This window comes from Apus apus, chromosome 7 (genome assembly GCF_020740795.1).
Source record: "Apus apus isolate bApuApu2 chromosome 7, bApuApu2.pri.cur, whole genome shotgun sequence".
Lineage (NCBI taxonomy): Eukaryota > Metazoa > Chordata > Aves > Apodiformes > Apodidae > Apus > Apus apus.
The window spans coordinates 27,111,446-27,139,345 of NC_067288.1; the positions used below are offsets into that span (position 1 = coordinate 27,111,446).

Below are 27,900 nucleotides of genomic sequence, written 5' to 3' on the forward strand. Positions count from 1 at the left end.
TACACATCTACCACCTCACAGAGTGCCGACGTGTGTCATTTCTGAAAAACATTTCAGCCAGGGTTTTTTCTTTTCATTTCCCACCCCCCCCCCCCCGCCCCCAGGAGAAAACTGATTCAGGTCACAACTACAGCAGTACCTGCAGTAGAAGCCTAGGCAGTGTCACAGACCTCTGCAAATCAAATGACCAGTTTTAGTATTTCCTAAAGTGGTCCTCAAATGAGAAAAAACCTTCTGTTCTTCTGTTTCACTGCTACTCTGAATGTCTTTGGGCAGCCACTCAAGAGGTGTAACTCAGTTTAACTGCACTGGAGGCCACTGGCCATGTGCCTACATGCACCAGAAAAGACCTCTTCTGAGCACCTCCACCTTAAAACAACTCACTTCACCCAATTCTGCTTCTCATTAACTTAAATGGAACTCAGAATGTTTTTACAGAACATGTAAACACCCATCAACTTGTATCTGTCCAACTTTCTCAAACAGGTTTCAGATAGAGCAACTTTTTTTCACCTTCAAAGTGTTTTGTTTTTTTTCACAAGCTCCAGAAGGAAGAAAATGGCAATCAAGTGCTTGGAAGCCATAAGCTCTTAGTCTTCCCAGCAGAAGGCAGAGAGAAGGGTAAGCCAAGTCTTCTGCAAGTGAGGCAGCTGGCTTCCACAGCAACTCATGTCCAGTCACACGCCAGTAGGGTGGATACTGCTGGTCTGGAAGTATTTGAAAAGCCCACCCCAAACACACATCGTGGGCTCTCCATCATGCAGACACCTCCCTTACCACATCCCACCTGTGCTCTTCACCTGCTGGTGATCACCAGATCTAAAAACCTTCCTTCAGCTGCTGAATTCATGCTCTCACTTTAAAGTAACTCTCACAGTGCCAAAAAATAATAATTAAAAAATTAAGTAAAATCCAACTCTGGTGTTTACTTTCCAATTTCCACCTGTAGCAACATGAAACAAAGCAACAATCACAGGGCTTTGCTGTATCACATTATTCCCTGCTAACAATACCTTCCAATGAAGTTTGGCAAGTTCTGTTTACCCCAACTATCACAAGTAGAATAACACATGTCAACTCGCTGCTTTTGCAGCGAGGACCCTTAGCCTAGAGACGGGGAAGAAAAAGCCTTTACCCAGTCAAACAGCACTTACTCCTGCCAGGAACGCCTCAAGTTAAGAAAACTTGCATAAATAGAAGTTTAAAAGTTTTGACTCCTAGGAGCTGTTTTACTAGGAATCCAACCTTCTGTTGGAGGAAGCGAGGCAAGTCAAAGCTAGCCACGGCTTTACTTATATGAGTTGCATATATGGGATACCAAGTATTTTTATTTTTTCCAGATACAAGGAGATGAAGTTTTCTGCACTGGCCTCTATTCTTGTGGGAATATAAAGACAGAACCATGCCTCTCTCCTTAATGTATCAGTGCCTCATAATACACACCAGATGATCAATAAAGTGCATAAAAATTAAATCAAACTGACAGTCTTTAAAAAACGGGCTCTAAGCAGAAACAATTGTTTTAAAGACTGTGGTGTCTGGAGTATTAAACTCACGTGCTGTTGTGTTATTAATCTCTTTGTTGGAAGCCAGTTGATTTCCCCTGCCTGTGTCTGTCAATTAAATATTCAGCATTGCAGCCGTAATTGAACGGTTGATGTTTTGGCATGCAGAGCCTTTCTGAGACAGACTGTTGACAGTTTCCTTACATGCCACCCCATTTCCCCAAGCCAAACGGGCTAGCAAAGCAAGAGCTCTGCCAGTGACTACAAGATGCCTGAGAACACTTCAAAGAAATCTTTTGAAGCAATGAAGTTTAGCGCTGGGTGCGAGAAGGGGAAGGGGTGGGGGAAAGACAGAGCCACGGGTAAACCCGACAGAGTAACTAGTGGCAAGAGTTTGGGGTGATTCTTTTTTTCGTGCAAAACGCACAGGCGAGCTGCGGTTCGGGGAAGCCGTAGAGCTCTGCCTCCACCTGGAGCTGGCCCCGGCCCTGCGGAGGTGCCGGGGGAGGAGCGGGGCCAGGCCCGGGGGGCACCGCGGGGGCTCGGGGGGCTCCTCCGGGGGCTCATCCCCGAGCCCACAGTGCCCCCTGTGTCCCGCGGGGCTGCACCCCCCTCCCTCAGTCCCCCCCAGCGCCGCGTCAGGACGCGGCAGCGGGGGGGGAGAGATAAATACATAGAGCCACAATAAGGAAAGAACAAATGGGGGCGGCGGGGGTGCCGGGTCCGTCTCCCCGAGCAGCCGTCCCGCTGCCCCCCAGCCCCGCCGGGTGCCCCCCGGCCCCGCATCGCCTCTCCCCGCGGCCCCGCTCCGCTTTTGTTTGGGAAACGGCGCGGCCGGGACACGGCGGCCGAGCTCCGCCCGGCCCCTCTCCCTTCCTCCCACCGCCAAACTTTCCCGAAGTTGTGCTGGGGGAAGAGGGGAAGGCTGGGAGCAAGGGGGAAGGGGCGCGGAGCCCCGCGGCTGCTCACCCATGAGGAGGCAGAGGAAGTCGAGGCAGATGAGCAGGACTTTCTTGCTGCTGCTCTTGGCCGGGTTGTTGTTCAGCGCCGGGCTGCCCCCATTCTTGCTCTCCGGCGGGATCGCCTTATCGTACTTGTAGCTCTGCATTATCGGCGGCGAGAGCCCGAGCCGAGCCGTGCCGTGCCGAGCCGGGCCGGGCAGGGCCGCTCCGAGCCGGGCCGGACCGGGCCGGGCCGCTCCGCCGGGCTCACACGCCGTGCGGCGGGAGGTGCTGCTGCCCGCGCCGCCGGAGCCGCTCCCGGCCTCGCTCCGGTTGGGGCACGGGAGACGGGAGGGGAAAAAAAAAAAAAAAAAAAAAAAAAAGCAGGCGGGTCTTCCACAATTAAAAAAAAAAAAAAAGGCAAAACAAAAACAAAACAAGCACAAAACCACCAGCAAAGGAGGGGCGGGAGGGAAGGGGGGGAGAGCGAGGGAGAAGTTTGCGGGTGTCCCAAGGCGGTGGAAAAAAGTCCTGGAGGAAAAAGCCGAGGGGAGGAATAAAAATAAAAAGAGAGAGAGAGAGATGCGTGTCGCGGTGCCGGTGCGCGGGGGCGAGAGGTGCGGGGCGAGGAGCGGAGGCTGCCGAGCGGCGGGGCAGGTGGGCGCGGGGCTGCGCGCTGCGCCGGGGCTCCCGCCGTGCCCGCTCTGGGAGCCACCGGCTGCTCGCTGCACTTTTATTTCGCGAGGTCCTTTCCACCCCTCAGAGGGGAAAAAAAAAAAAAAAAAAAGAAGAAGAAAAAAAAAAAAAAGGGGGGGGGGGGGGGTTTTAAAAAAAATCGGTCACTTCGCCTCGGATGGGATATCCAAGTAAGCACAGCCCCTTTCCTGCATCTGACATTTTACATAGATAATTAACTCCACATTTTTTTCCTGAGGGAAGTTAAAAAAAAAAAAAAAAAAAGGAAAAAAAAAAAACAAACCAACACAAGAGTCAGGAACTGAAGTTTTTTCGCAGAGCAGAAGGAGGGAGCCTCTAGCGTTCGGCAGCCAGAGAGAGCAGCGCGACCGGAGGGGGATGGGGGGAAGGAAACCGACCCAGGCCGCAGGACCCCTGAAAGGTGGGAACCCCGTGAAGGGGAGAAATGAGTGACAAATCGCTTTCAACGTTTTCCCCCTAGGTTTTTCTTCCTGCCTTCCAGCTCTGCTCCAGACCCTTCGGGAGGGGATGCGGGGCGCGCGGAGCCCCCCCAGCTCCTGGCAGACCCCAGCTGGGCAGGGACACATCGTGCTGCCCACCCGGTGCCACCCGCCAGCCCCTGCAGCTCTGCCCTCCTGCACCAGCGACGCCACCTTCATAAAATGAGTGTAAGGAGAGCATTCGGAGCTGGGCGAGGGATTATTGTATTAGTTAATTGTCCCTTTGGTCTAATTGAAAATCACCGAGGAAGCAAAGGAAGCGTTTCCCAGCTGGGGGGCTGGCGATGCCAGCAGCAACGAGCAGGGTGGCTGGGGGCACAGCTGGTGGGAACAAGTGTGTGACACCAAAGGAAACTGCTCAGGACAGCATCTAACCACTTCTGGTTTTGGGTCTTGTATCTGACCTCAGCCTGTGTGCTGGAAAACCACCCCTGGGCCAAATCCTGTGCCTGTCTGTGGGGTTTCCCTGCCTGCGGAGGCAGGACCCCCCAAACAAGGACCTTTCCCTGTTGCTTTTTGCAGATCTGCAGACTACAAACCCAGCTCTCGAGACTGGGCCTCAGCAAGGGCAGGTTTTCCAGGAATCTGTTTAGACAGATACCTGGGCATATTTGGGCCAGGCTGGGAGGAAGAAAGCAAAGGGACTGCTTTCTGATTTTACTTTTATATGTGCGGTGCAAAAAGAAAGGCAAAAACAAACAGACCTTGGATTTTCCTCCAATGCTCTCATTATGCTTCAGTGACACACACTCAGGTGCCACCTCCCACCTTACTTCTGAGGAGAAGGCTCTCTTTTGCCTGGCATCACTGCATGGCATTGAGCACAAAACCAACAGTTTTGGCCCAAAAAGGTGCCCTGCAGTCATGGCCACCACCCCCCCCGGGGGACCAAGCTGCTTCTGGAAGACACCTCTCAAGGTCTCTCTTTCCCTCAGCTGCAGCAGAAGTGTGGGTGCCTAATTTAGGCTCCTCGAGTGGAAAGAATCTCCACGTGGGAATTTCTCTGCCAGCCAAGGGGGCCTGTCCCGTGCCAGCCACGGGCAGGGTGCCCAGCCCAGCCTGCTGCCTCCACTGCAGGGCCAAGCACCCACCCTGCTGAGCACCCTTCAGAACCTGGCCCTGGCAGCTGTCAGCAGCCAGCTTCAGCCTCCCTGCAGCCCCAGATCTCCTGGATGAAAAGGGTTCCCACTACAATTCCCTGGATTAAATTTAATTTTGCATTTCATGTGAAAAAAACTCTCTCTCAAAAAAAAGAAAAAAAAAAAGACTTGTAACAGCAAACAAACAAACAAGAGCCTTTTTTGTACTTAAAGGGAAATTGAAATTACAGTTTTATATTTGCATTTACAAGACCCCTCAGGCTACTTCATAACAAAAAGATTATACTGGTTAATTGATGCAAGCAAGGGCACACAAATAAGCCTGAATCTTGGATAGTTTAAGGGAGCAGCCACTACAACTGCCTGGTTCACACTCCACAATGGGTAACTCAGCAGAGCTAGAAAGCAGCTTCTGTGCTTCGTCAATAATATGTGAGACATTCCTTGGTAACAATTAATTGTTGATTCACAAATGCAATTATTGAATATACCATGTAACAGCTGCCCTTTCAGGGCTCAGCTTTTCCTTTCACTCACATTCTGAATTCCTACTATGGAATCACATTTTTCTTTATCTAGATAAACTAAACCAACTGAGTTTATGTTACCACTGAATTTTGCCCTGCATTTCTGGAGACTGACTCAGCTCACATTTCCACCACCTTTCCATCTCCACTGGACCAGACCTCTGGTGAACTAGGAATACAGGATTGATATAATCTATGGGAAGATAAAATATTTGAAGTAACACTTATTCTTGCCCAGATTTAAACGTTAACTGGGATATTTCAGATCCCAGCAATATTAAAACAGGAATTGTGTTTTATTCATGCAATCTTGTCATTTTAGGAGAATAAGCTTTTTGAGTCCACTCTTGGAAGGGCAAAAGGGACAGGAGCTGGACACTGCCCTTTGAACCTTTGTATCTGTGGGACACAGCAACATGGAAACCTCCTCATGACATTGCAAGAAATTAAAAATGAGAGAAGCTCCTCCTCATTCACAATGACCAGTCATCATGATCCAGGCCAAAGGGCATCACTTCTGTCAAAAAATAAAAAGTCAGTAAAAGAAGTTCCTGTTTTCACTTGTTTCTCTATGATCCATAGAAGAGTTTGTCCAAGGGGGACAGAAAGGTCTGGTTTGGGGAACAAGGAGTCTGTGGAGAGTTTGTGTTCCCACCTGGTACACACAGTGGTTTTGGGGAGAGACAAGGGAGGCAGCTCCCATTTCTACTCTGAGGCTCATGGAAGTAGTTTATCCCACACATTATTTAATGTAAAATAACTCTTTGTTGGAGTGGGTAGATGGATCTGTGGCCTGCCCTTACACTCCTGCTTACCCCATCCTGCTCCCCTTGGCCAGCACAACTTTAATTAGTCCCTACAATGTGTTGCATTAGTCCAGAAATACTGCTGGGGCATGGACCCCACACACCCAGAGCTGCCCCTCAGCCCACAGGAAAAACTGTTCCTCTTCCAAGTGTTGGGAATCTCTCCTGCTCTTCCTGACATGCTGCAAAACACATATGACCTTGCAGACCAGTTTGATGTTTGAAGTGTGCATGGTTGGATGATCACTTTGGTGCCCAGCCCAGTGCCAAACCACCACTGCCCCCTCAGACCAACATGGGGATTTTTATATAGAACCCACTTTTCCATCCCAGAGAGGACTTGGCAGCTGCTCTTCTGGAGAGGGGACATGCAGGGGGGGAAGGACCAGGCCCTGCCTATTGTATTTCTTGGAGCTGTTAATGACCATGTCTACAGCAATCCTAAAATAAGAAAGTGAGCTGTATTCAGTCTGCTCATTGTTATCCCTGCGTTATCTGAGATGTGTTCCCCACCAAACAGGGAAATCAGGGCAAAGTTACGTGCTGCCCCTCAGGTGGCCTAAAGCGGAGTCACGAGGCCAGAGTGCCAGCAAACTTCTGGAAACTCCAAAGCTAAACCACCACTACCCTGTTCAAGACTATATTTAGCACCCAGCTGCTGCTGGAGAAAACATCATGCGAGGGGTTGCAAGTCATGGGGAGGGAGCTGGGGGTGTTGCCAAGCCCACCCCAAGGCCGGAGGAGGTTGAAGGCAGGAGAGCTGCCTGCCCCTGCCTGCTTTCATCCCAGCCACCTTCACTGGCGCCGGGTTGTCCAACTTGCTCAATCATTGCTGCCCCGTTAAGAAATGTTTGCTAAGGCCAGACTTAGATCTGTCATTGCAGAGAGAGGCAAATAAAAGTGAAATCCAAAAGGTGCCCAATTCTGCCCTCTCCACTGCCACTGGGAAGAAGCAGGCCTTGTACATCTTCAGGTTATTTAAAAAATTAGCCGATAAACGTCATCATGATACAGCATTTGCTACTGTACAGGAAATCTGGTATCCAAATTGCTGCAGGCCAGGAGGGTCATCCCTCAAGCATGTGCATTGGTGACCCATGGGGTAGGAAGCTCTGTGGTCACAGACCCCTTCCTGGCACCCCCAATCAACTCTGGGTCAGATGCTTTCCATTTGCCAACAATCTGTACTTTTGCCAAGTTTCACAATCCTGATGTTTCTCTGTAATTTAATTTAGTTCCCCTAAATCTTGCTGGCCCCTGACATGATTAGAGAATTTCACTTTGCATTCTTACAAAGGGGGGAGGAAGGGAAGATAAATTTCAAACAACATGACTAGAACAAAAAGCTTGAAAATGAGACCTCCAAATTTCATCTGAAAGATCAAAACGCACAAGCTGTAGGAAAGGACACCTTTTGATTTAATCTGAAGATTTTCTGAGGCCCAAATCCCACGATTCGAAGGAATCTGATTTATGATTTGGGGGCACTGAGGACTCCTAACACTGTGTATAGTTGTAGTTGTGCCTGTCTTCAGCCTGGCAGCCCTGTCGTCAAAAAAGAGAATAACAGCACCATCTACTGCCCTTCCTCCGCAGTTGCTTGGAGAACCCAAACCCCTCAGCTCCTTCAGAGCAACTCCAGCAGGTCATGGCTATGGTTACCCCACTGCCTGCTGATACAGCCCAGTATTGATGGAGGAATTGGGAGCAAACTTGGACTGCAAAAATCCAAAGCAGCGTCTTAATTATAAGACACACACGTTCATTATTAGAAATTCCAGCCTTGAATAATACAAGTTCTCCTCAACCGGCGGCATGAAAAAAGATTTCAATAGACCAGTATTTTCATACAGTTCCCTCAAATCCTTTCATGTGTTTATTAGCAGAGCCTTAAAGGGCTCTGTCTGTATAATTCCCAATTTCTACTGGGCAGGCATTTTCACCATCAACAACAGTTAATGAAAGAGGTGGTACATGGCCAGTCATTTCCAACCTGGTGAAATCCAGGTCTGTGCTCTGGGCGGGCGAGCTCCCAGGAGTTTGTTTGAAAGTCAAGAATGTGCCATGGTTTAATGACCCTTCTAGGCCAGGATCTAAATGAAAGACCCGTTATAAACGGCAGTCTCAGAGGAAAGGTCCACACTCGAGTTTTTAGCCCCGAATTGATTACCAGTTAACTCGGGGTAGTTAACACGTTTGTAATGTCTGGTCTGGACACTTCCCAGATGTTTGTTGCAGGATACAAACATTTGTGGCTTATAACGTAAACAGGTTCACCTACTTTTTTTTTTTTTTTTCAACCTGGCTTGATTTCTGGTCTCAGACTGTCTCAATAAGCTGGTTGAAAATCCTCAGCATCCGAATGAAAAGTGAAAGCAAAAATAAATATATTTTTTTCCCTGTCTAGACCAAGCCATTTTATGGGCCACCCGATAGCTTTTGGCATCACCTTCAAAGTGTCAGGCCCCTGATGATGAATGTGGGGCAGGTGCGTGGTTGGCCACCAGCACCATGGGGCTGCAGGAAAGGTGCTGCTGAGCTGAGGAGCAGCCTTGATGGCAGCATCCACAGGCACGTGTCTTCTGAACACAAGCCAAGATGCTGCTCTGATGGGTCAGTACTGGAGGGGCCTGGGCACATCATTGGGGAAGCAGGGAGAGGCTTTTGAAAGAGATCTTAAGTAAAATCTATATGGGGCTCATCAGGAGATGACACAGTGCAAGAAAAAAAGTGAAGGACGTGGCCCCACGTGTGGGGGTCCCTCTATCAGTCCTGTCTTGCACAACTACAAGGCATGAAAACGGAGATGCACCAGGGAAGAGCTCCAGCATCCCTCTCACTCCCCCTCACGTGAGACACGAGAGCCAGACCGTGTATTTGTATACAATGCACAAGTCCCCAGGCTTATCTGCTCCCAGGTCTCTATCTCGATAATTCATTGTCAGCCATCCTGAAGCATTTAAATGTGTTTGCAAGGGCCAAGCTGGACCCTCCCCAAATATTTGCTTCAGCACACAGATTGGGTTTGCTGGAACTCTGGCCACCCGTGCCTTGATCCCACTGTGCCAAGCAACACCCATGGGGGTGTGAAGGGGCTGCACAGCCCTGTTCTGCTGTGGGAGAGCTTTCCTTCACCTGCACCAAAACTGCAAAGGAAACCCTTGTGACAAAGCAGGGAAAAGAGGGGTTTTTCAGGGATAACACTGCAGTGCTGGGTGACCTGAGCAAGGTTGTGCCACGGGTTGACACCATTTAGAAGGTGATGCTGCAGCAGCCCCTTGAGCCGCCCAGGAGCAGGAGGGGGCTGCAAGGACCTTAGCATCCCTGTGGGCTATGAGCTCTTCACAGAGCCTTCAAGGGACACAACACAAAAACCTCACCAGCAGCCTTCAAAGCCTGCTCTTTGCTCCCATGTATCTTATCTAGCACCCCACTGAAGTACAGATTTACATAATACATACCTAATATATTAACGTTCCTGTTCATCAAGAGGATCTCAACACTGTTTTCTCTGAAACTCTTGCCAAAACCAATCAAGCTCCTTACAACAGAAGATGGTTTTATAGCTCTGAAAAGGATTTTCTCCCCCGTTTGTACTCTAAATACTTTCACATAGGCTGGGTGATACTGTGATAAGAGCCAGGCCCAAAAACTCTGGAGTGGCAGGATCCATCGTTTGCATTAGTAGCACATTACAAAACTACAACACCCAAATTACAGGCTCAGTATGAACCATTTGGTTCACACCCTCTCTCTAACTACAGTATTTTCCCAAATTATCTTGCAATATAGCCTTTTAATAGCCAGAAGGGGTTGAGCCAGGCCCACTCCCATTTGACACACAGGTTTCCAGTTAAATGCCTTTTTTTTAATCCTTAAGTGCAGAATCCTCCCTTCCCACTTCCCCGTTCTGTGCCAGTTCAATTTGCTAGGGACACTGGATTTCAAAAACCTGAAGAAACATCTAGGAAGAAGAAAAGCAACTAAAAGAAATGATCTTCAAGTTATGATCTTGACCTTAACACAGCTCAAATGACTTGAAAAATGCACAAGCTGCCTCCATAGCACCAAACCCCTGGAAGGATGCTATTCTAATTTCTCTGTGAGTCTCACACAGATTCACTGCAATATAAATTTAGCTTATCTTTTGCTTTCTTTTTAAAGGGCTAAAGAAATATTTGATTTTATAGGAATGTTTGGGCATAAATTCTTCTAGGCACAGGCAGACAAAGGAAAACAAGAAGTAAATTACCTGTCTTATTTTAAGAGTGATAATTATTAGATCTTGGAATAAACCATAGGGTTAGTGGCTGATTTTTTCACCTTCATATCATGCCTTTGTAGATGACATGCTGTAGCTGAACATTAAGTATTTGGCTTAATACAGAAAAAGATTAAGTTAGGTGGCTTGTGCTATCCAGAGCCTCAGACTGTGGCAATAATGGTCTCTTCTGATCTTCAAAATCTGCAAATATGCTCTGAACTGGGGATTATGAAATAGCAAGGAGTAAATCCCTTTAAAATTGTTAGTAAATGTCAGGAAATACACTTTAAACACACAAAAGACACTGGTTCACTGACAGTTGTTGCACAATAGATCACAAACAGCTTCTATGCTCCACCATGGGCCCCTTTATCTCCTTTATCCAGTACTGCCAAGACCAAACACTGAATGTCAAAATCCTCCTGTTTCCAAACCCGGGACTGTTTCGAAATAGCAAGATTCAAAAACAAAAGAAAAAGACTCCCCAAAGTGATATATTTTGAGTTCTCATTTTACCTGTCCTCAGCTGCCCACTTTTCTCCAGCCCTGCACTCAGTTTCCAGCCCTTCTGCTCTTAGCAAAGCCTCCTACCACCAACTGCTCAGGAAGTGGAGCAAAATACCAATCACAGGGGGACTTCTGGGGCAACAAACCCAACACCAAAAGCACAACTGGCACAAGTCTGACAAGGCACTGTTTAAATTCAGTTTTGTGTTCATCTTCTTTCCTGAGACTTCCAGGCTGGGTGGATCTGTGACCACATGTGCTCATGGGCATGATAAACAGCCCAAAAAATACTGCGAGCTGCCATGTGCACTAAGGAGCCCAGCCCTGATGTTACTCTTTCCTACTGAACTTTGATGAAAACCTCCTGATAATCGTCCCTCAAAAAGAAAACACGATCTTCTCCTATTTCTTGACCCATTTTTGCTCACGTTTTCCATGCTCCAGTAGCACCTTGCTGTTGGAAGTTGAGAAGCTGTTGCTCTCAATATTACACACCCTACCTGAAGGCAAGGGGCAGAGCAAAACAGAAAAAGTGCAAATGAGACCAGTACTTTAACTCACACCAAAAAAATCATTCCATAAAAGGGGAATCTTGCTTCCAAAAATAGCTTGGCACCAGGTTGTAAGATGAGACCCTTTTTCTGATGCCTGCTGAGGAGGGCAAGCACATGTCATCCTGCCTTTACAAGAACTCAGCCCAGACAACACAGACGTGTCTCTGCTGTGACTGTCTGCTTAACAGCACTGATTTTAAAAGAAAGCAAAAACCAGCACTTTGCTTCAAAAGTTTCACAGTCCATGGAAGTTAAGCCTGGCCAGTTCAAAAGGCTATTATTAATGTGCCTTCTTGTGCAGATATGATCTCAAGAAAAATACACATCTAGGTCTAATAACAACAAATAATAAAGCTATTCATGCAGCCTGCTGCTTACACGATGGCAATTTCCCCATAATTGCAGGTAGAAGAAACAGGCACACAAACAGCAGCCTGTAGTAACTTTGGGCTCCCTGAGGCTTGGGTTAAAGCTATTTCTTGTAGGTACACACACTTTTGGGGAAAAAAAGCATATCAAACTCCAACCAGACCTCGATAAACCTCTCCTGCATCCCTGCCTGGAGCTGAAAAAGGTAAGAATTTTTTTTTAAGAAACCATAATTTAAAAAAAAATAAATAAAAATAAGGTGGGTGCACAAAGGTGTTTCAGAGGGAAAATGGTTTCTGGGTGGTGAAGAGATCCAGCCCATTTTTTGGTGCTGGACCTCCAGGCAGCAAAGCAACCGTGGAACCTCGACAGCTCCTTCCCAGCCTGTCATGCCAATTGCAAGACAACCGACACGCCCAGGAGTGAATGCCTGTGATTAAGCAAGTGGGGAAATCAAACTCCTGCCCCCATTCTTTCTGCCTGGCAGGGCTGCGGGGGCGGCAAGGCGAGGTGCTGGAGCAGATGCTCCCTCTCTGATAAGGCCAGGGCAGCTCCTGCCTGCTGCGGTCTGCCTGGGCCCTGCCTGCACAGGCAGGGCAGCAGGGCTCCATGGGCAGCCCCCAATGGGACACTGCAGCCTTGAGACCCCTCTCCTCATCTAGAGGAGGAAAGAAAAGGCTCAGGAGAAGCAGCCATGAAGTCACCTCCAGCCCATGCTGGGACCTGTGACTCAGCATCCTTCTCAGCAGGGACAGGGCACGCACTGGTAATTGCGCAGAGCTCATTAAGTTGTTAAACTCAAGGTCACCTGCAACATACAGACAAGGCAGGGAGGGAGCCATCGTGTCCCTCCCATGGCTCCTGTGCCCCCAGGCAGCCACCCACAGCCACCGACTCATTTTGGTATCTTGTCTGGCTCCTGGCACCTTTGGGTGCACCTCCGTGCCGTACACGTTGGCGCCTTCGAGCCCCAGCATGGGCGCTGGCTCCTGGCCCCAGGCACCAAACTGGGGCTGAGCCACAGGGCCAAGCACAGCTGCCTGTCCTGAGGAGCTTGCTTATGGTCACTGCTTATTTGACAGATGATAAAAGCCAATATTTTGATACACAAGCTGGGGGTCTAATCCTGCCTGGAGCAGAAGCGGAATGCTCCCTCCCGCGAGGGCACAGACACGAGACGGAGAGATGCTGAACACTCCACCTCCTCATCCCACACCAGCAGAAAGACATCTTCAAGGTAAAAGAAAAGGGGAAAAAAAAACAACAAACCTGGGCTAGATCTATCGCTTGTGGTGCTTCTGCTTACTTCCAAGGCCATTCATGGCCTAGGGACAACTTGGCTTTTTTAGAAAACAAGGTGGATGAAGCAAAGGTAATTCCCTCATTAGGAAATGTTTTCCAGCTCACAGCAGCTGCATTTCCAGTCACCTCCAGCTGTCCCCAGACCACACACCTTAGGGGACACACCAAGGGAGAGCATGTGAATAGACAGCAACATATGCAGCTGCACATTCAAGCAGCCACAGGGCTTGCAGCATTTAGGGGAAAAAGAGGACATGGGTGAATGCACCCACGCAGGCTCTAATGAACCTTGACTTGCCCATAATGCCTTTCCTGTCCATCCTATGACATTTTTCTGTCTCTATGGCCCAGGACTTGCTGGAATGGTGGACCAGACCTCAGAGCAAGCTGTACCCCAATGAGATAGCAGAAGGAGCTGGAAAAATTCCACCTCCTTGGCCCTTTTGTGTTTTCCCCTCCATCCAGATAGGATCCCCATCTTTGGATCCAACTGCAGGTATCATCTCAGAGCCCAGGGCTGCGTTCGGAAGCCCATATTCCCCCCTTGGATGCCATCTAGTGCTCAGTGCTGAGAGTGGAGGAGCCTCACAGATCCAGGGAGCTGCTGAGCAGGGAAATAATCTCCTCTCCTCTTCCAGGGGCTGCCACCAGTCTCTGCCCTTAAGCTGCTTGCTCCAACCAGACTTTATATCCCAAGATCTCGCTGAATTTACCTGTGATTTGGGTTATAAAGTCTCTTTGGACCCTTTTCTTCCCAGAATCATAGAGTGGTTTGGAAGGGATCTTAAAGGTCATCTACTTCAAATCCTCATGCTGCATGGGCAGGGACACCTTCCACTTGACCAGTGTCTGTAATACTGTATAATTGCAGGAATAAGCAAGGATACAGCAGTGCAAACTCGGGAGGTGAGACTCCTTCAGAGGATAACATCTGCTGGAGCCACCTAAATTCTGTTTCCAATCAGTGGAAATAAAAACTTCCCTTGAAGTGCCAGTCTATCAGATTTGTAAGCAATGGCTGCCATGGGTGGGAAGTGCCTGTTTCTCTTCATTGGACTGTAAATGGCTCATATGGATACAGCCAGCTCTCCAGCAGGTAGCACAGAGCCCATGCAGGGCTCTCCTGCTTTTGAGGGAAATCTTGGGTCCAATTTTCATGAGCCAATATGATAAATTCAAGAGTAAGAACTTTCTTCATGGATTACACGAGGTGCAGGGTAGATGGAAATCAGGTAGAAAATAGGCTGGCACTTAAGAAATACACAGCTTACAGCCAGAATATAAGGACTGCAGAAAAAAAGCAACCCTAAAATTTCATATGCATTGCAACCTCTTTCAACCCACCTCTTATTCTACCAGAAACTACTAGTTTTACTTGTTTCTACCAATTTTGTATTCTCCTCTTGCTATACATCCTCATGCATATGGAGCTTAGAGCAGCAGCACAACCTGCAGCCACAGCTGCTTGAATTGGTCCCTCACTCATGCCCAGACATCCCTGCCCCGCAGCTGGGCACCCAGCAAACACCACACCCCTTGTCTTCTCTCCCACCCAGCACGGATGGGTTTGGTCTCCAGGAGCTGAACCACCTGGAGCTGGGGCTTGTCCCAGTGCCAGGGCACAGGGCTGAGGATCCTCAGTCAAACCCCAAGATTTGTGTATCCTCAGGAGGATGGCAATGTGTTTTACCCAAACTCCAGGACTACCACTTTGTCTGCTTTCCCAGCGCTGCTGGCCATGATTTTCCTGCATGATCTCTAGGGAACAGCCATCCCACTGGTGATCACAGCACATGCCAGCCCATAAGGTCCTTCCATCACCCAGCCTCACTCCCCAGAAGTGCCATGAGACTCACTCAGACTAGAAATCTCTCCTCCTCCACCTCTTTCCCAGAGCCCAGGAACACACACACCAGGTGCCTCCAGTGCATCACAGCCCCATGGCTCCCAAGAGCTACCTCAGGTCTGTCTCACCAAGCCCGGGTCTCACCTCTGCACTGCAATGCAGACACAGCCCCAGGGCACGTCTGTTCACCAGGCTCGGGCTGCTGCGCTCCTGCTCCCAGCTGGCGGGATGCAAGCCAGGTCTGGTTTGGAAGCTGCAGAGCAGCATTATGGAGTGAAACGAGCTGGGTCTGCCTGGGCACCACGCCAGGCTGGAATGGCCCTACAGCATGCATCCAGCTTGGGACCAAAGCTGTGGAGGCTGTGCAGACCTGCTCCTCCCAAGCCTTCTGCTCTGGCTCCCCACTGCACCCCAAGGGCCATGCTGCACTCCCATCCACAGCTAAACCTGCTTTGCTCTGCCCCCATGGGCATCTCCTCCTCCCAAAGGTGGCACATCCTTGCTCTCTTGCTGCAACGAGGCCCTCAGGAACATGGCATCTCAGTACCTTTCGGGTAATACCTGGCTCCTGCCTGAGTGATGCTCCCATTCCAGAGGCTCTGGGACCCAGCCTACTCTAGGAAAAGCTAAAATGATTCACTCGCAGGCTTGTTTGCTGTTTTATTAATTCCTTTTTTTTTTTTTCATCTGCAATTTTTAAGTGGTGCAATTTTGAGATCAAAGCCCTTCACCTACTCTAATGGCTCCATGTTTAAGTCCTGGCCTTCACACGTACAGGAGGCTCTGCCTCAAGGAAAGACATGAGACTCCATCTCAGCCAACATGAGCCAATTCAGAATCTGGGCTAAATTCCTCTCACTCATACCCCTCCAGAGTTAATTTGCTTTAATGTGGGAATAACGTACCTACTCAACTGATCTTAGCCAGATCAGGCCCATCCCTGCTCTGTATTTGAGCAAAACCTTTGGATGGTGCTGCCTGTGAAATAACTGCCACTACCCCTGGCCTGAGGCAAGAACAAGTAGCTGGAGCATGTGCTGCATGGACAAAAAGCCAACAGGACACAGGGGCCTGCTGCATCCTTCCACCCAGAGGAGGGGTATTTGTGTTGGGCTTCCTGAGCAAGACTCAGCTCAAAAGCTGATCAAAGATGCTATTTAGGCTCTACCTGGTTTCTTCACCACATTATAAATAGTCCTATGCACACCCTGTTTCAACACTGCTATTCTACAGGACAGAAGGAAGCTCAATGTGGCCCAAAACACATGGCTAGACACAGGTCTGAGAGCTCCTGCAGAGCTGAACATGATGGCACACATTGCCCAATGTCATTCACCACATCAGGACCAGGAGAGACTACACTTGGGACAACTGCCAAAGTTTAACGTAAGGTGAACCTGAAGGGTAGCAGGACTGTATTTTGGTTTAGACCTGTCATGGTAAAGCTTGACTTAAATTGATTAGGTGCTGTTTTATAGTACAATGAAGAGGATTCTCTCAAATAGAAAGAAACATCACTGCTTGCTGTCCTTCATATTCTCAGCTGTGGGTCTGCACAGCCATGCTGGCCAGGAAAACGACATGGCAATAACAGAGCCAATCTCATCAGTTATATCTGAAGGTGAATGTGGGTCATCGATGAAACCCCCAACCCAAGAGTATGGAAGAAGATCATAGGTTGTTTAAGCTAGACCTACTCTGCAGACTCAGTTCCCCCTTGAACACAGTCCCAAGGCAGCCTGCAGACCCCTGAGAGATGTCCTCTCCCCCTTGGGTGCTGGCTGAGGCCACTCTGGAGCATTGAACAACCCAAACCAACAGCCTCAGTTATTTGTTCCTTCCATTCTTCCCCCAAGACAAACACTTTGCTGCCACTGCTACACAGCAATCCAAGGGGCTGTCTCCTCCTGGACCTGCCATCCAGCTTCCCCTCCTGGTCCCTTCTCTGTCACCCTGTTTTAGAAGGCTGCTCTGGTCATGTGTGCTGTCAGAGCCGGGCTGGCTCTCTCTGTGCTGCGTGACAGCTCATGAATCACTGGGAATCAGGAGCACACCAGCTTCCCTTGAATTTGAGATGAGTTGAATCTTTCTCAAAGACCTACTCCATCAACCCCCATTAAAAAAAAACACCAAACACACACACAAAAAAACCCCAAAATACAAACCAGAAGCACTCACTGTTTGTTCTCTCACGTCTAGCAGAAGCACCTCCCAGGACAGGGTCTCTTTTCCTATCAGAAATGGCAAGTCCATTTGTTGGGCACAGTGCCGTGGGATGGATGAGCTGCCGATAAAACACAGGCTCTGGGTTAACAAATCAATAGAGCAGTGCCCCCCCTTCGAAACCCCCCCTGAATGCCTCCTCACCTCATCTTTCACACTTCAGCATTTCATTTAAAACATTGCTAATTAAAAATGCAGGAGGGGATGATGGCAAGGAGAGATTAAACAACTTGAACAAAACAGCTGAAATACCAGCAGCATCACACTACAGGGAACAACGTCTCCTTGTTAACTAACTGCTGCTGAGGGACCCCGAGCAGTGGCTCCAACCCCCAGTGGCAGGAGCTGTGCAAAGACAAGAGCTGCTATAAAAAGCCTACAAACTCCCTACAGGATGCTAAAGGAAGCCTAGCAGATGTTTACATCTCCTGCTTCTCTGAAACAGATCCTTAAGCTTTCCTTTGTCCTTACTGAATTCCAAAGGTCGATCAAGTACTGCCTGAACCAAGGCTTTAGGAGCTCTCTTCTTCAAGCTACCCTGCATTTGATAGAGAAATTTGCATCAGATGATACATCAGTTAAAAATAACTGAGGAATATCAAGCAATCAGAAGCACATGTCCCACAGGTTTGCATATCTTGAATACTGAAATGCCTTCCAATTATGCATTAAGGGATGAGTTTCACTTTTGCCACTGGAAATATCTGGTTCAGTGGGGGGTTTATTTTGGAAAGCTGTCCTAATAGACACTGCTCAGTGTTCCTGGTAAAGAAGGTAGACCAGACACCTCTGCTTTGTAGCTGGAGTAGAATGGGATTTGAGGGTAGCTCTTGTGGGATTTTTCTTAGGAGTCTTACAACAACCTTGTACCTTACATACAGTCACCAGCCTTATCTTTAGTAAAAATAGGAAAGCTGGCACTAGACTCCAAATGGAGAAGCAGCAGAGAAGATATGTGACTTTTAGCTGAGAGTACCACAAAAAAACCCCCACCCCATGCTTCCTTCACCAGGACTCAAGAAACACCAGAACTGCCTCAAGAGTAAAGATTGCCTATACTTCCCATGGAGATCCATGAGCATCCCACCTCGTGACCCTATGTAAAAGGCTGGGTACTACAGCCCAAAGAGAGAGGTGGGATTCAAAGCCAACCTGGATGTCACAGCTGCTCTCCAAGACAAGAGAAATGGGTAAGTTCATAAGCAGCCCAGTACAAAGATCTGGCCACTGAGAGTCATTTCACTGCACAGAAAAGCATGAGATGGCTCTGATTCCTATTTCTTCCTTTTAGCCACAGTACAGCAAAATCAGCTCACTGAAACTGCTGGAGGGGAATCCCTGTACAATAGCCCCAACGTGCCTTAAATTGCTAAAACAACCATTAGCCAACAATCCCATCTTACATTTCCCATCTGTATAACTCTGAGCACTTTTGAAAGGAGGAAAAGCAGCATCCATCATTTATGGGGAGAATACAATTGAAATTAATACAATTCCTCAGTTAATCAAGAAGTCATAAGCATAAACATCCTGTGAAATATCCAAAGACATCTTAGCTCAGCAATGAAGCCAAGTTTGTCTCCTGGCTTTACATTAAAAAAAAAAAAGTGTGATAGCCTAACTACTACTTTTGTTGCCCTCCTCTGGAGGCATCCAAGGACCTTCACATCCTTCTAAAATTGTGAGGCTCAGTATTGCACACAGTGTTTGAGGTGAGGCTTCAGGAAGAGCAAAGGGAAAGCAAAGATCAGTGGGGAAATAGGTCAATAAAAGACCTAAGAAGGGAGGTGAGATGGAGTCAAAGAGAGCCAGGTAAAAAAAAAAACAACACCTAAAAATGAAATAGAGTCAGACCGGGCACTTTAAAAAAAAACCTGACAACAGAGATTTACAGAAAGTATGGTCAAGTGAAGGAATGGACAGCATGAGATGGAGGTCAAAGAACAAAGATGCAACAAACAATGAGGAATTCACCAAATCAAAAAGCCCTCAATATCAAGGGGCATGGATTTGTTGAGCTAAGCCCTCTACTTTCACTCACCCTAATGGAATTGGTGCCTGAAGCAGTCTGAGAGAGAGGCAAGGGAAGGGAAGGGCACATCAGAAGAGGTGGAAAGGATCAGAAGGAGCATTCTTTCCTCTATAACCTCTCATATTTTATAGCTCCACCTCATCAGAGTACACAATCACGGATGGTATAACCTTCAGGAAGTGAGTTTACAGGTTGTCCTACATGACATGCAGTCAATCACTGTTGAAATCATTGCCTTCTTGATTTTTCTCATGCTTCTATTCCAAATTAGTCTTTCTCAGCAAAGCTGCTGTTCAATCTCAAAGAGGGTTAAACGGTTTTCCAGCTGACCCTTGGCCACAGTTTCTTTCTACTCAGCTCAAAATAAGGGCCAAATCCCAGCTTGGCTCTGCGCCGTCTGTTTTCAGGATGACTTGATAAGTTCCTTTTGTCTGGAAAATCCTTCAGATTTATCTTCCACTTCCCCCCCTGAACAGAGATAACAGCCAAATGACAAGCACCTTCACTGAACATGTGTGTCTCAGATGGTGGGGAAACATAGCAGGGCTCCACTTCCACACACACCAACTTACAAGACCCAAAGCCATTTGTTATTTCCTACTCTGTAGATCCCCCAGTCCAGCCCAGACAGGAATGGACTTGACAAAACCTCATTTTTGCTGAGGAAGCTTTGCCACCGCAGTCGCTGGGTTGCGCCGTGGTACGTGTCTAGGGCTCTCCAGGGAAGTCCGTGAGATTCCACCTACATCCGAGTATTCCAGATTTTTTTTTTCCTCCTGGCCCAGCAAACTTGGCAAAAACATTTTGATTTCTACTTAAGTGGGTTGTGAAAAACTGACGTTCTCATCTGAGAGCAGGTCTCTAAAGATTTCCACGGAGGTTGCGAGCGCGGCTCCCGCGGCCGGGCCAGCCCCAGGGCTCACACCTGAGAGGGCACCTCAGACTGGAAGTGCTCCACAGCCGTAGCAGAGCAGAATGGTTTAAACCAGCATGGCTGATTCACAGAAATGATAAAACCAGATTGGGAGAGCCAGTCTCCAGGCAGCAGGAAGCACTGATGGAAAGGCCAGCTGTGAAAATAGCTTTCATTTACACAACGTGCAAGAATGGGCCAAAAACGCTACTGCAGGATGATGTCCTGGATCTCACAAATTGCTCCAAAACTTTTTGCAGGATTATGACAATATACCATTTCCCAAGTTAATCAGTAAATTCCGGACACAACGCACACTGAAGCCCGTGGGAAAAAGCTTTCAGCATGTATTGGAACAAACTGGAAAATTATACTAATGCACAAAACAAGGATGCAAGTAAAATGATATCCCTGCTTAGAGAAGCAGTCATATCAAGCTGACTGTAAAATTAAATTGATAGACTAGCAGGCAATACAGCCTAAGCAAAAAAATGATCTCTCTAGCTATCTAGGTACACTGCTGCATACATCTAGTGGGCACGATTAGTGTGTTATGAGGCAGTTACTTAGGTACACAAAATATAGCTGAAAGATTGTTATTTCTCATAAAAGAGGCTTTGGGTCATTTGTTTCTAATGCGGATGGTGAAATTTAGGTTTAGTTTTCCCAATACACTGCTGAGGTATTAAAGAAAGAATCAGATAGAGGTTGACTCTGAAGCCTGTGAATCAGAGAAAACACCCTTTATTATGTGGGATTTGTGGTTTATCTCTTCATAATACAGCGTCCCTTTGGTGAGGCCCTAATTCATTAAGATCTTTTACAGGGCAGTGAGACACACAGGCTGGAGAGGAACATGAATTATGGGTGCTGCACGTCAGAGCTTACACACCCTCAATATCTTTTAAAGGCTTCGATGGGCAGCCAGGTTGCTGCCCTGTGAAGTGCTACCCCAGTTTGGTGGACAGGCAGGTAGTGCTGATGTCAGGTGTCTGACCCTTGGATGGAAGCAAGGTGGCTCAGGCATCTTGCTCCACAGAGGCTGGGTAAGCTTTGGGCACACCAAGTTCCTGCAGAGCAACTGATGGACAACGACTTCTTTGACAACAGCAACTTGTATTAAAGCCTTTAGCAATTATTTCTCATCAAAGCCTCTAGATAATTAAGTCCTCTCTCCAAATGAGTGCAAGAGTTCACACACGTTCCCCAGTGCTGCCTTGTTCAGCTTGGTGACCTACATGAATGCTGCTGCCACAGCCTCAGACAAGGCTCCATCTCACAGAGGCACGAAAACGCCAGTCGGGTAATTACCCCTGAGCATCCATTTTGTGGCAGCCTTGGCACAACCATTACAGACACTGAACTTTTCATCCTAGAAGATGATCCCACCAGGATTTATGTGCACCATGGAGGGAATACTTGAGGGCTTTTTCCTACCAGCCAGCAAAAACCTGCATTTTTGAGTGCAGATCCAGATGCAAAGTCACAGACGGCTCTTTGGCTACTTTTCCATCCCTAGCAGGCTCTGTTACTTATCTCTGATCCAGCTGGGATTCAGGCTAATGCAACAGGAGTGAAAAATCTCTATTGCTCTGCAAATAAATTGAGCCATCCTGTTGCCATGTCATACAAATTTATAAGGCGAGATTTGCTCCATTTCCCCCCTCCTTGCTGTGCAGAGGTCTGGGAAGATGAGAGAAATCATTCAATGAATATCTGCAACTCACACACACTCCATCTTCATGGCACCACAACCTACACAGAAATAGATTTCCCCCACCCCCAGACACATTTTCTTGATTCACCTTCAAAAACTGAGATTTTACGTTTGTCCAGATTTATTTGTTTTTATTTTTTTACACTACACATCTAGGTACCTGGGACCAGCCAAGCAGCCTGCTTGCTTTGCTTACAAAATCCTAGTTTACCCAACTTTCATTCAAAGAGATTGGTGGGGTTTCTTATAGGAAGAGGAGCAGCTGGATTCTGAACAGGGCAGGGAAAAGATGCTCCACGTCCAGCTCCAGCTCTGGTGGTACCACCCTGTGCTCCCTGCTTGGGATTACCCTCCCAAGCAACTCTGAGCCACACGAGGCCCATTTGACAAGGGGAGCATCTAAAAATCCCTGCACCGATGCACAGACAATACAGGGTTGATACTTCCAGAAAAATCACTAATGACTGCAAACTGTTCAAATTCACCCCCCCTGGAAAAAGCCCTCCCTTTCCTCCACAATCCCATCTCCCTGCTCCTTGCCTGCCTTCCTGACAAACCCCCACGTGTCTCTCCCCACTCACACAAATTGCAAACTCACAGCTCCACTATCTTCCTATCGTTACCATGGTTTCCCAGGTCTCCTGCCAAGGCTCATTCCCTGCAATGTAACCCAAAATGCTTTTCTTAAAACCTGCAAGACATTCCTATGCATGGATTGTAGTCCCAATCTTTTATTTTCCCCAGTAGTTGATTTATTAAAAAATATCCAATCCCAACTGTGCCATTTTCTCAGAAACACACCCCAGTGTCTCCTAAAGGACAGGCAAAACTAGATAAAATATCAGAAATAGGATTTCACTGCCATAGCAGCTAGGGAAGCATCAAGTCTAGAGACATAATCACACCAAGTTCCTGACGATCCTTATAGTGTGGGACATTATTTAAAGTCATATATATTTCAGAATTTTTTTTAAAACTCATAATAATTATAAGAAGCCACCCAGGCCTCTCAAACCAAGATTCCTGAGGCAAAAACTCCACACCACAGAGCAAAAATAGCAGAATTATGAGTGCTAAAATTGTCTAGCAAGGCTTTTTTAAAAAATTCATATTTGAGAAAGGTTTCTAGCAGCTGGAGAAAGTAAGAGCAGCATTCATAAAACCCTTGGCTATTTGCCACACAAATGGTGCTTTTATTGAGCAGAGGTGGAGGGGGGGATGAAAGTGGAATGTGCCTATTCCGCTCCAGCAATGTGTTTCTCCAATTCATAAATCCTCCCCCTCTCTCCCAGCTGACTAAAGGAAACCTTTCTCAGGTTGCCACTGATATGAGAGAGGGTGAGAGGGATTCTCTGAAAGCACCAGCTCCAGAAAAAGGCATTTCAGCTGAAACAACACTTAAAAACACTCACACAGACAGGACTACGTGTGACAGGCTGGCTGAGGGATGCTCAGACCCAGCACAAGCAACAGTGAGGATAAATCTCTCAAAGTTGTGGCCAACCCATCCTACCAGCAGCCTGGCACAAAGTGTAATGTCCTGCCAGAAAGACATTTTTTCTGGACAGGTCTGAGAGGTTCAAGTCTAAAATGCCCACTCAGAGAAGGAATTAGTTCTTTGAATGGGGGACCAAAATACAGAAAGACTGAGGTAACTGGATGATCTTTCGAGGTCCCTTGCAACCCCTAAGATTCTGTGAAAATAAAGAATCATCTAGATCTGCTTCAAAATTGGTGACTGAAGATAATGCGTAGACACAACTGGAAATGGGAACTAGAACAGCTGATTTCTCCCAAGCAAACCTTCGTCCTGAAATGCAGGTACCACAAGGTACCAAAGATGCTCCTAGGATGCAGATGGTGAGGCACAGGGAATACTTTTACCTTGGGTTGTTCTGTGCTGAAGGCCTTCACAGCTCAGCACTGCTAAAAATGGAGCAGCTTGGGTTAATGAGAGAGACAACTTTTGGCTGATGCCCAGGTGGGGAGCTTGAAAGTAAAAACAAAATAAAAGCCACGGAAACATTAGGGCTTGGCAGCAGCCAAGTGGAAGGTTTGGATGGGGATTTTTAGACTTTAGTTCAGCTTCATCTCTCCTCCTTTGGGCTCTTCAGCCTTTAACTGTGTGTAACTCTTGACAGCTTGCCCAGCATCCCACAGGGGCCAAACCCAAATCCCAAGGCCCTGGCTGGGATGTGAACCAGGCACTTGATGTGCAGGGACTGACCTCACAGCATCCCTCCACCCCAGGCAGGAACATCTGTACTCCACAGACCTGTCCAAATAACAGATTCTGATGCTTCAGCAAGCCTCACTTGAAGTACTGCTTCATTTCATACCATCTGTGTGCAGTTTAATTTTAGCCCTATTCTTGTCCTGGCCATTGTGGATGCAAAGAACATGCTGTTCCACCCTGTTTGCAGTAATGCTCTGCCACAGAGCAGCAGCACAGGCAGGGCAAAGAAAACATGGACTGATCCTGTAAGGCCATGAATCTTTAAATAGCATTTCACATCAAGGTCAGAAAAGTCTGGATCTACTGCACAGGCAGCAAACCTAATCGTAAACTCTTCCTTAGTCTGACCCTAGTATAGATGCTCACAGGTCCAAGCAGAAGAGTGAGGATAAACTTCAAACTCCTCCTCACCAGCAAGAGCTTTCCCAGCTGAGCTAATGAGGCAAAGCCAAGAGAAGGTGTGACAGCACTCCCAGATTATGTCCTAAAAGAAACATACATGGCAAGTCACTGAAAAAAAAAAATGCTATAAGCAGCTCTCTTGGTCACTGTTTTTCCCTCCACACTGCTAGAAGTTATCTTCAAGGATTTCCTGATGAGCTCTAGGCTACAGAGTTTCTGTAGGAATGGAGTTGCCCTCAGCCTGTAAGGAAAAGGAGGCTAAGAAACAAGAAATACCTCCCAGTTTTCCATATAGCTCACTTCAAACCCATATTGTGCTTCATACTCGTGGATAAAGCCTAAAAATTTTATTCCGTGATGGCAGAAAAAGGACTAGTGTACATACTTGCTTTAAAAATTATCCCCAACACCTCCAAGTAAGCCATCATCCTAAACACAGCGCACATAAAAAAAAAAAAATCACAGGAATTCATTAGTATTACCTCGTAATGGGATAAGGAATTTCATTACTTAAAAAACAACTTATCCACAAGTCTCATGCAGAAGGAGCGAACGACTCAGAAAACACATCCTTCTCTAAGTGCTGGTTAGAACTTGTGTGCACCCAGTGCCTGTGTATGCCAGCAATCTCTTTTCAGCAGCTTCCTCAAATTTATTTCATCATGTTGGATGCTTAAAATGTTCTATTTTCAACATTAAAAAAAAAAAAATATCACAGTCCTTCCACACTCTGACCCAGGAAGGGTTTTCAGCACACATTCCCACCAGAGCATCATCTAGAATCATAGAATGGTTAAGGATGGAAGACACCTTAAGATGATCAGGTTTCAACCTTCCTGCCATGAGCAGGGACACCTCACACTAGACCAGGCTGCACAAGCCTCATCCAACCTGGCCTTGAACACCTCCAGGGAAGGGGCATCCACAACCTCCCTGGGCAACCTATTCCAGCACCTTCCTACCCTCATGGTGAAGAATTTCTTCCTGATGTCTAACCTAAATCTCCCCTCTTTCAGTTTTAAACCATTCCCCCTTGTCCTATCACTGCCCTCTCTGGTGAAAAGCCCCTCCCCAGCTTTCCTATAGGCTCCTTTGGATTCTCTCTCAATACCTAAAAGAGACCATAACAGACTTTGGGACCCACCTGCACTACATGTCTAGAACAATACTTCCATATTGTATGTTGTTACATTATATTACAAGGAGCTAATCACAAGATTGGGTTTTTTTGAGTAATTAATCCCCAGAAAAGTTAATTTCCAATGCTGTAGCATGACAGTTCAACATCTGCTCCTGGCCAGGACATGGGTTTTGATAAATAACATCAGTTACATAATATAAACGGGAATTGCGTGGTTACAAATCTAATGTGCATAAGCCTCTGATGCATGTAGTTTCTCTAACATTCAAAAAAACCCCATTGTTACATCTCACAGTTTACCCACTGCTGCATCATCTCATTATCTGTCTCCTCCAAACAGACTGGGAAAGCAAATCCTCCTGAAAATCCAGAGATTTAGGGCACTTACAAGGGTTGGAGGGCATGCCCCAGAACCTGAGTGTTTGTATGAACAGATGTACAGTGTTCCTGGTCTTTTTTGGTCGTATTGACCTGGAAAAATACAGCATCCTAACCCCTTCCCAAAGGGGCTGAGAGGTTCAGGATGCTGAGCTGAAGTCCTCCGACAGGTCAGACGTGAATCAAGATGCTCAGCTATGAGCTCTTCTGCAGATTCACAACAGTAACTGAAGCAACAGGCAGCACCCAGGTCTGCCTGGGTGCCCTCCCAACCTGCTCTTCAGCCCCACATTACCAAAAAAAGAAACCAACCCTTTGCATACCAAGTGAGGCATCAGCAAAATGTGAGCACATGGCATGAGCTCTGTGAGAGGCCCCTATGTTCCTGTCCATGATTCCAGCACCCCAAAAAGGGGTGAAAAAAACCCTCAATAATTTAGTTTTAGTATCCTACTACTGATCTAAAATAAAGCCAGCCCTGGTAACCCACCACAGAGAGGTGAGTGCTCCAAAAAAAGGGACCCCATAGCAGCTTTCCCTGTGCCACCACTTAGTCCCCAGCTGAGGGGAGAGTGGAGGTGCTAGGCTGGCACTGGGGTGCAATAAGGGACACAAGCAGCAGAGCATGAGAAAACAAGCCCTAGTGGGATGTATTTAATAAGCCCAAACTCAGAAAAAAATGACTGCTGACATACAGCATCTGAAAAAGTAAGGACTACAAAGGAACCAAAGGCATGTGGGAACGCTCTCCCCTAAACAGACACGTATATATATCCTGCTGCTCAAATGAGGGATTTCTCAATGAATAGGGAAAAAGAAAAAAAGGAAAATAAAACCCAGAGCCCACAAGCCACCCAGCCCACCTTTGATTGATTCCCATTTTAAATAAGCTGCAATGCTACTTGGCACAGACAGGTCATTCAGAGATGAACGTAAGCAGAGGGAAGAGATTTCTATCCTGATTCACATTCAAATATAATTTTGCGTGATCTACACCAAAAATAAAACTGCCACTTCACCAGACTCCAGAGTCTCCATCTCTTAGCAACACCCAGCATCTTACTTGAGACCCTCCAGTTCCCTTTCCCCGGGGGAAGAGATATATAGATACACAAAAGCCTGCACACATACGTGTGTTTATTTAAAAGTCAGAGGGAAAACGAAGCAAATTCCCTCAAGCCTGGATCCTGGCACCACTTTCCAGGAGCACACTTGGCTCCACAGAACTAATCACTGACACCAATGCAGGTGGAAGATACTCAGGCACCTGGTGACATGCTTGCTGCTGAGCACAGAGCCTTCTAGAATCTCCTCTAAGCCTTGAGCCCCCCAAATACAGCCTGTAAGTTAAAAACCTAATTAATAATTAATTCAGTATTTCTACTGGGTATTTCTTCTGGGTGCACAACAGACTGCAGAAACACTCATGATAGACCAGTTTGCTCTGAGGTTTAGTTACCAACTTTTAGGAACATGCAAGACAGCAAAAGAGGACATCTACACACAGCAGCTCCTGTTAAACAGATTAACCATTAAAAAAAAAAAAAATACCCTTCAAGATCTTGCCTATTTGTTGTGGTGCTTCATTCAGGCAGAGTCAGGGCTTGCCAAGACGGGAAGCAGAGATCAAACAAACCCCACGTGCTCCTGTGTGCAAAGGCAGCAGAGAGCTGCTGAGAGCTTGCAAGGCAAAAGACTTGCCTGGACTGACAATCTTGCAGCTGCCTGAAGAGAACAGGGTTTTCTCAAGCTTTCCAGGAAGCAGTAAACTTTAGATAAGAAAATAACAACATTATTTGTAAAAACTGTTTCTCTTCTGCCTTCACGTACAGCCGGGGAGACCTTAACAGCACCTTCCAGTACTTGCAACAGGCCTACAGGAAAGCTGGGGAGGGGCTTTTAATCAGAGAGGGCAGTGATAGGACAAGGGGTAATGGTTTT

At 47.2% G+C, this 27,900-nt stretch overlaps 1 protein-coding gene and 1 long non-coding RNA gene across 2 annotated transcripts in view; one reads left to right on the forward strand and one right to left on the reverse strand.

Moving 5' to 3' along the window:
• PLPP3 (phospholipid phosphatase 3) overlaps positions 1 to 2,812 on the reverse strand; it is a 47,367-nt gene extending 44,555 nt beyond the window's left edge. Inside the window, exon 1 of the mRNA XM_051624925.1 lies at positions 2,475 to 2,812. Coding sequence (XP_051480885.1) covers positions 2,475 to 2,613 — 139 coding nt within the window. The 5' untranslated portion in view covers positions 2,614 to 2,812. The remainder of the gene's footprint in view (positions 1 to 2,474) is intronic.
• A 624-nt stretch (positions 2,813 to 3,436) lies between these two features.
• Positions 3,437 to 5,829, forward strand: LOC127386914 (uncharacterized). Its single transcript, XR_007890015.1, has 2 exons — positions 3,437 to 3,810; positions 5,592 to 5,829. It is a non-coding gene; the product is annotated as an uncharacterized LOC127386914 (long non-coding RNA).
• The last annotated feature ends 22,071 nt before the right edge of the window (positions 5,830 to 27,900 follow it).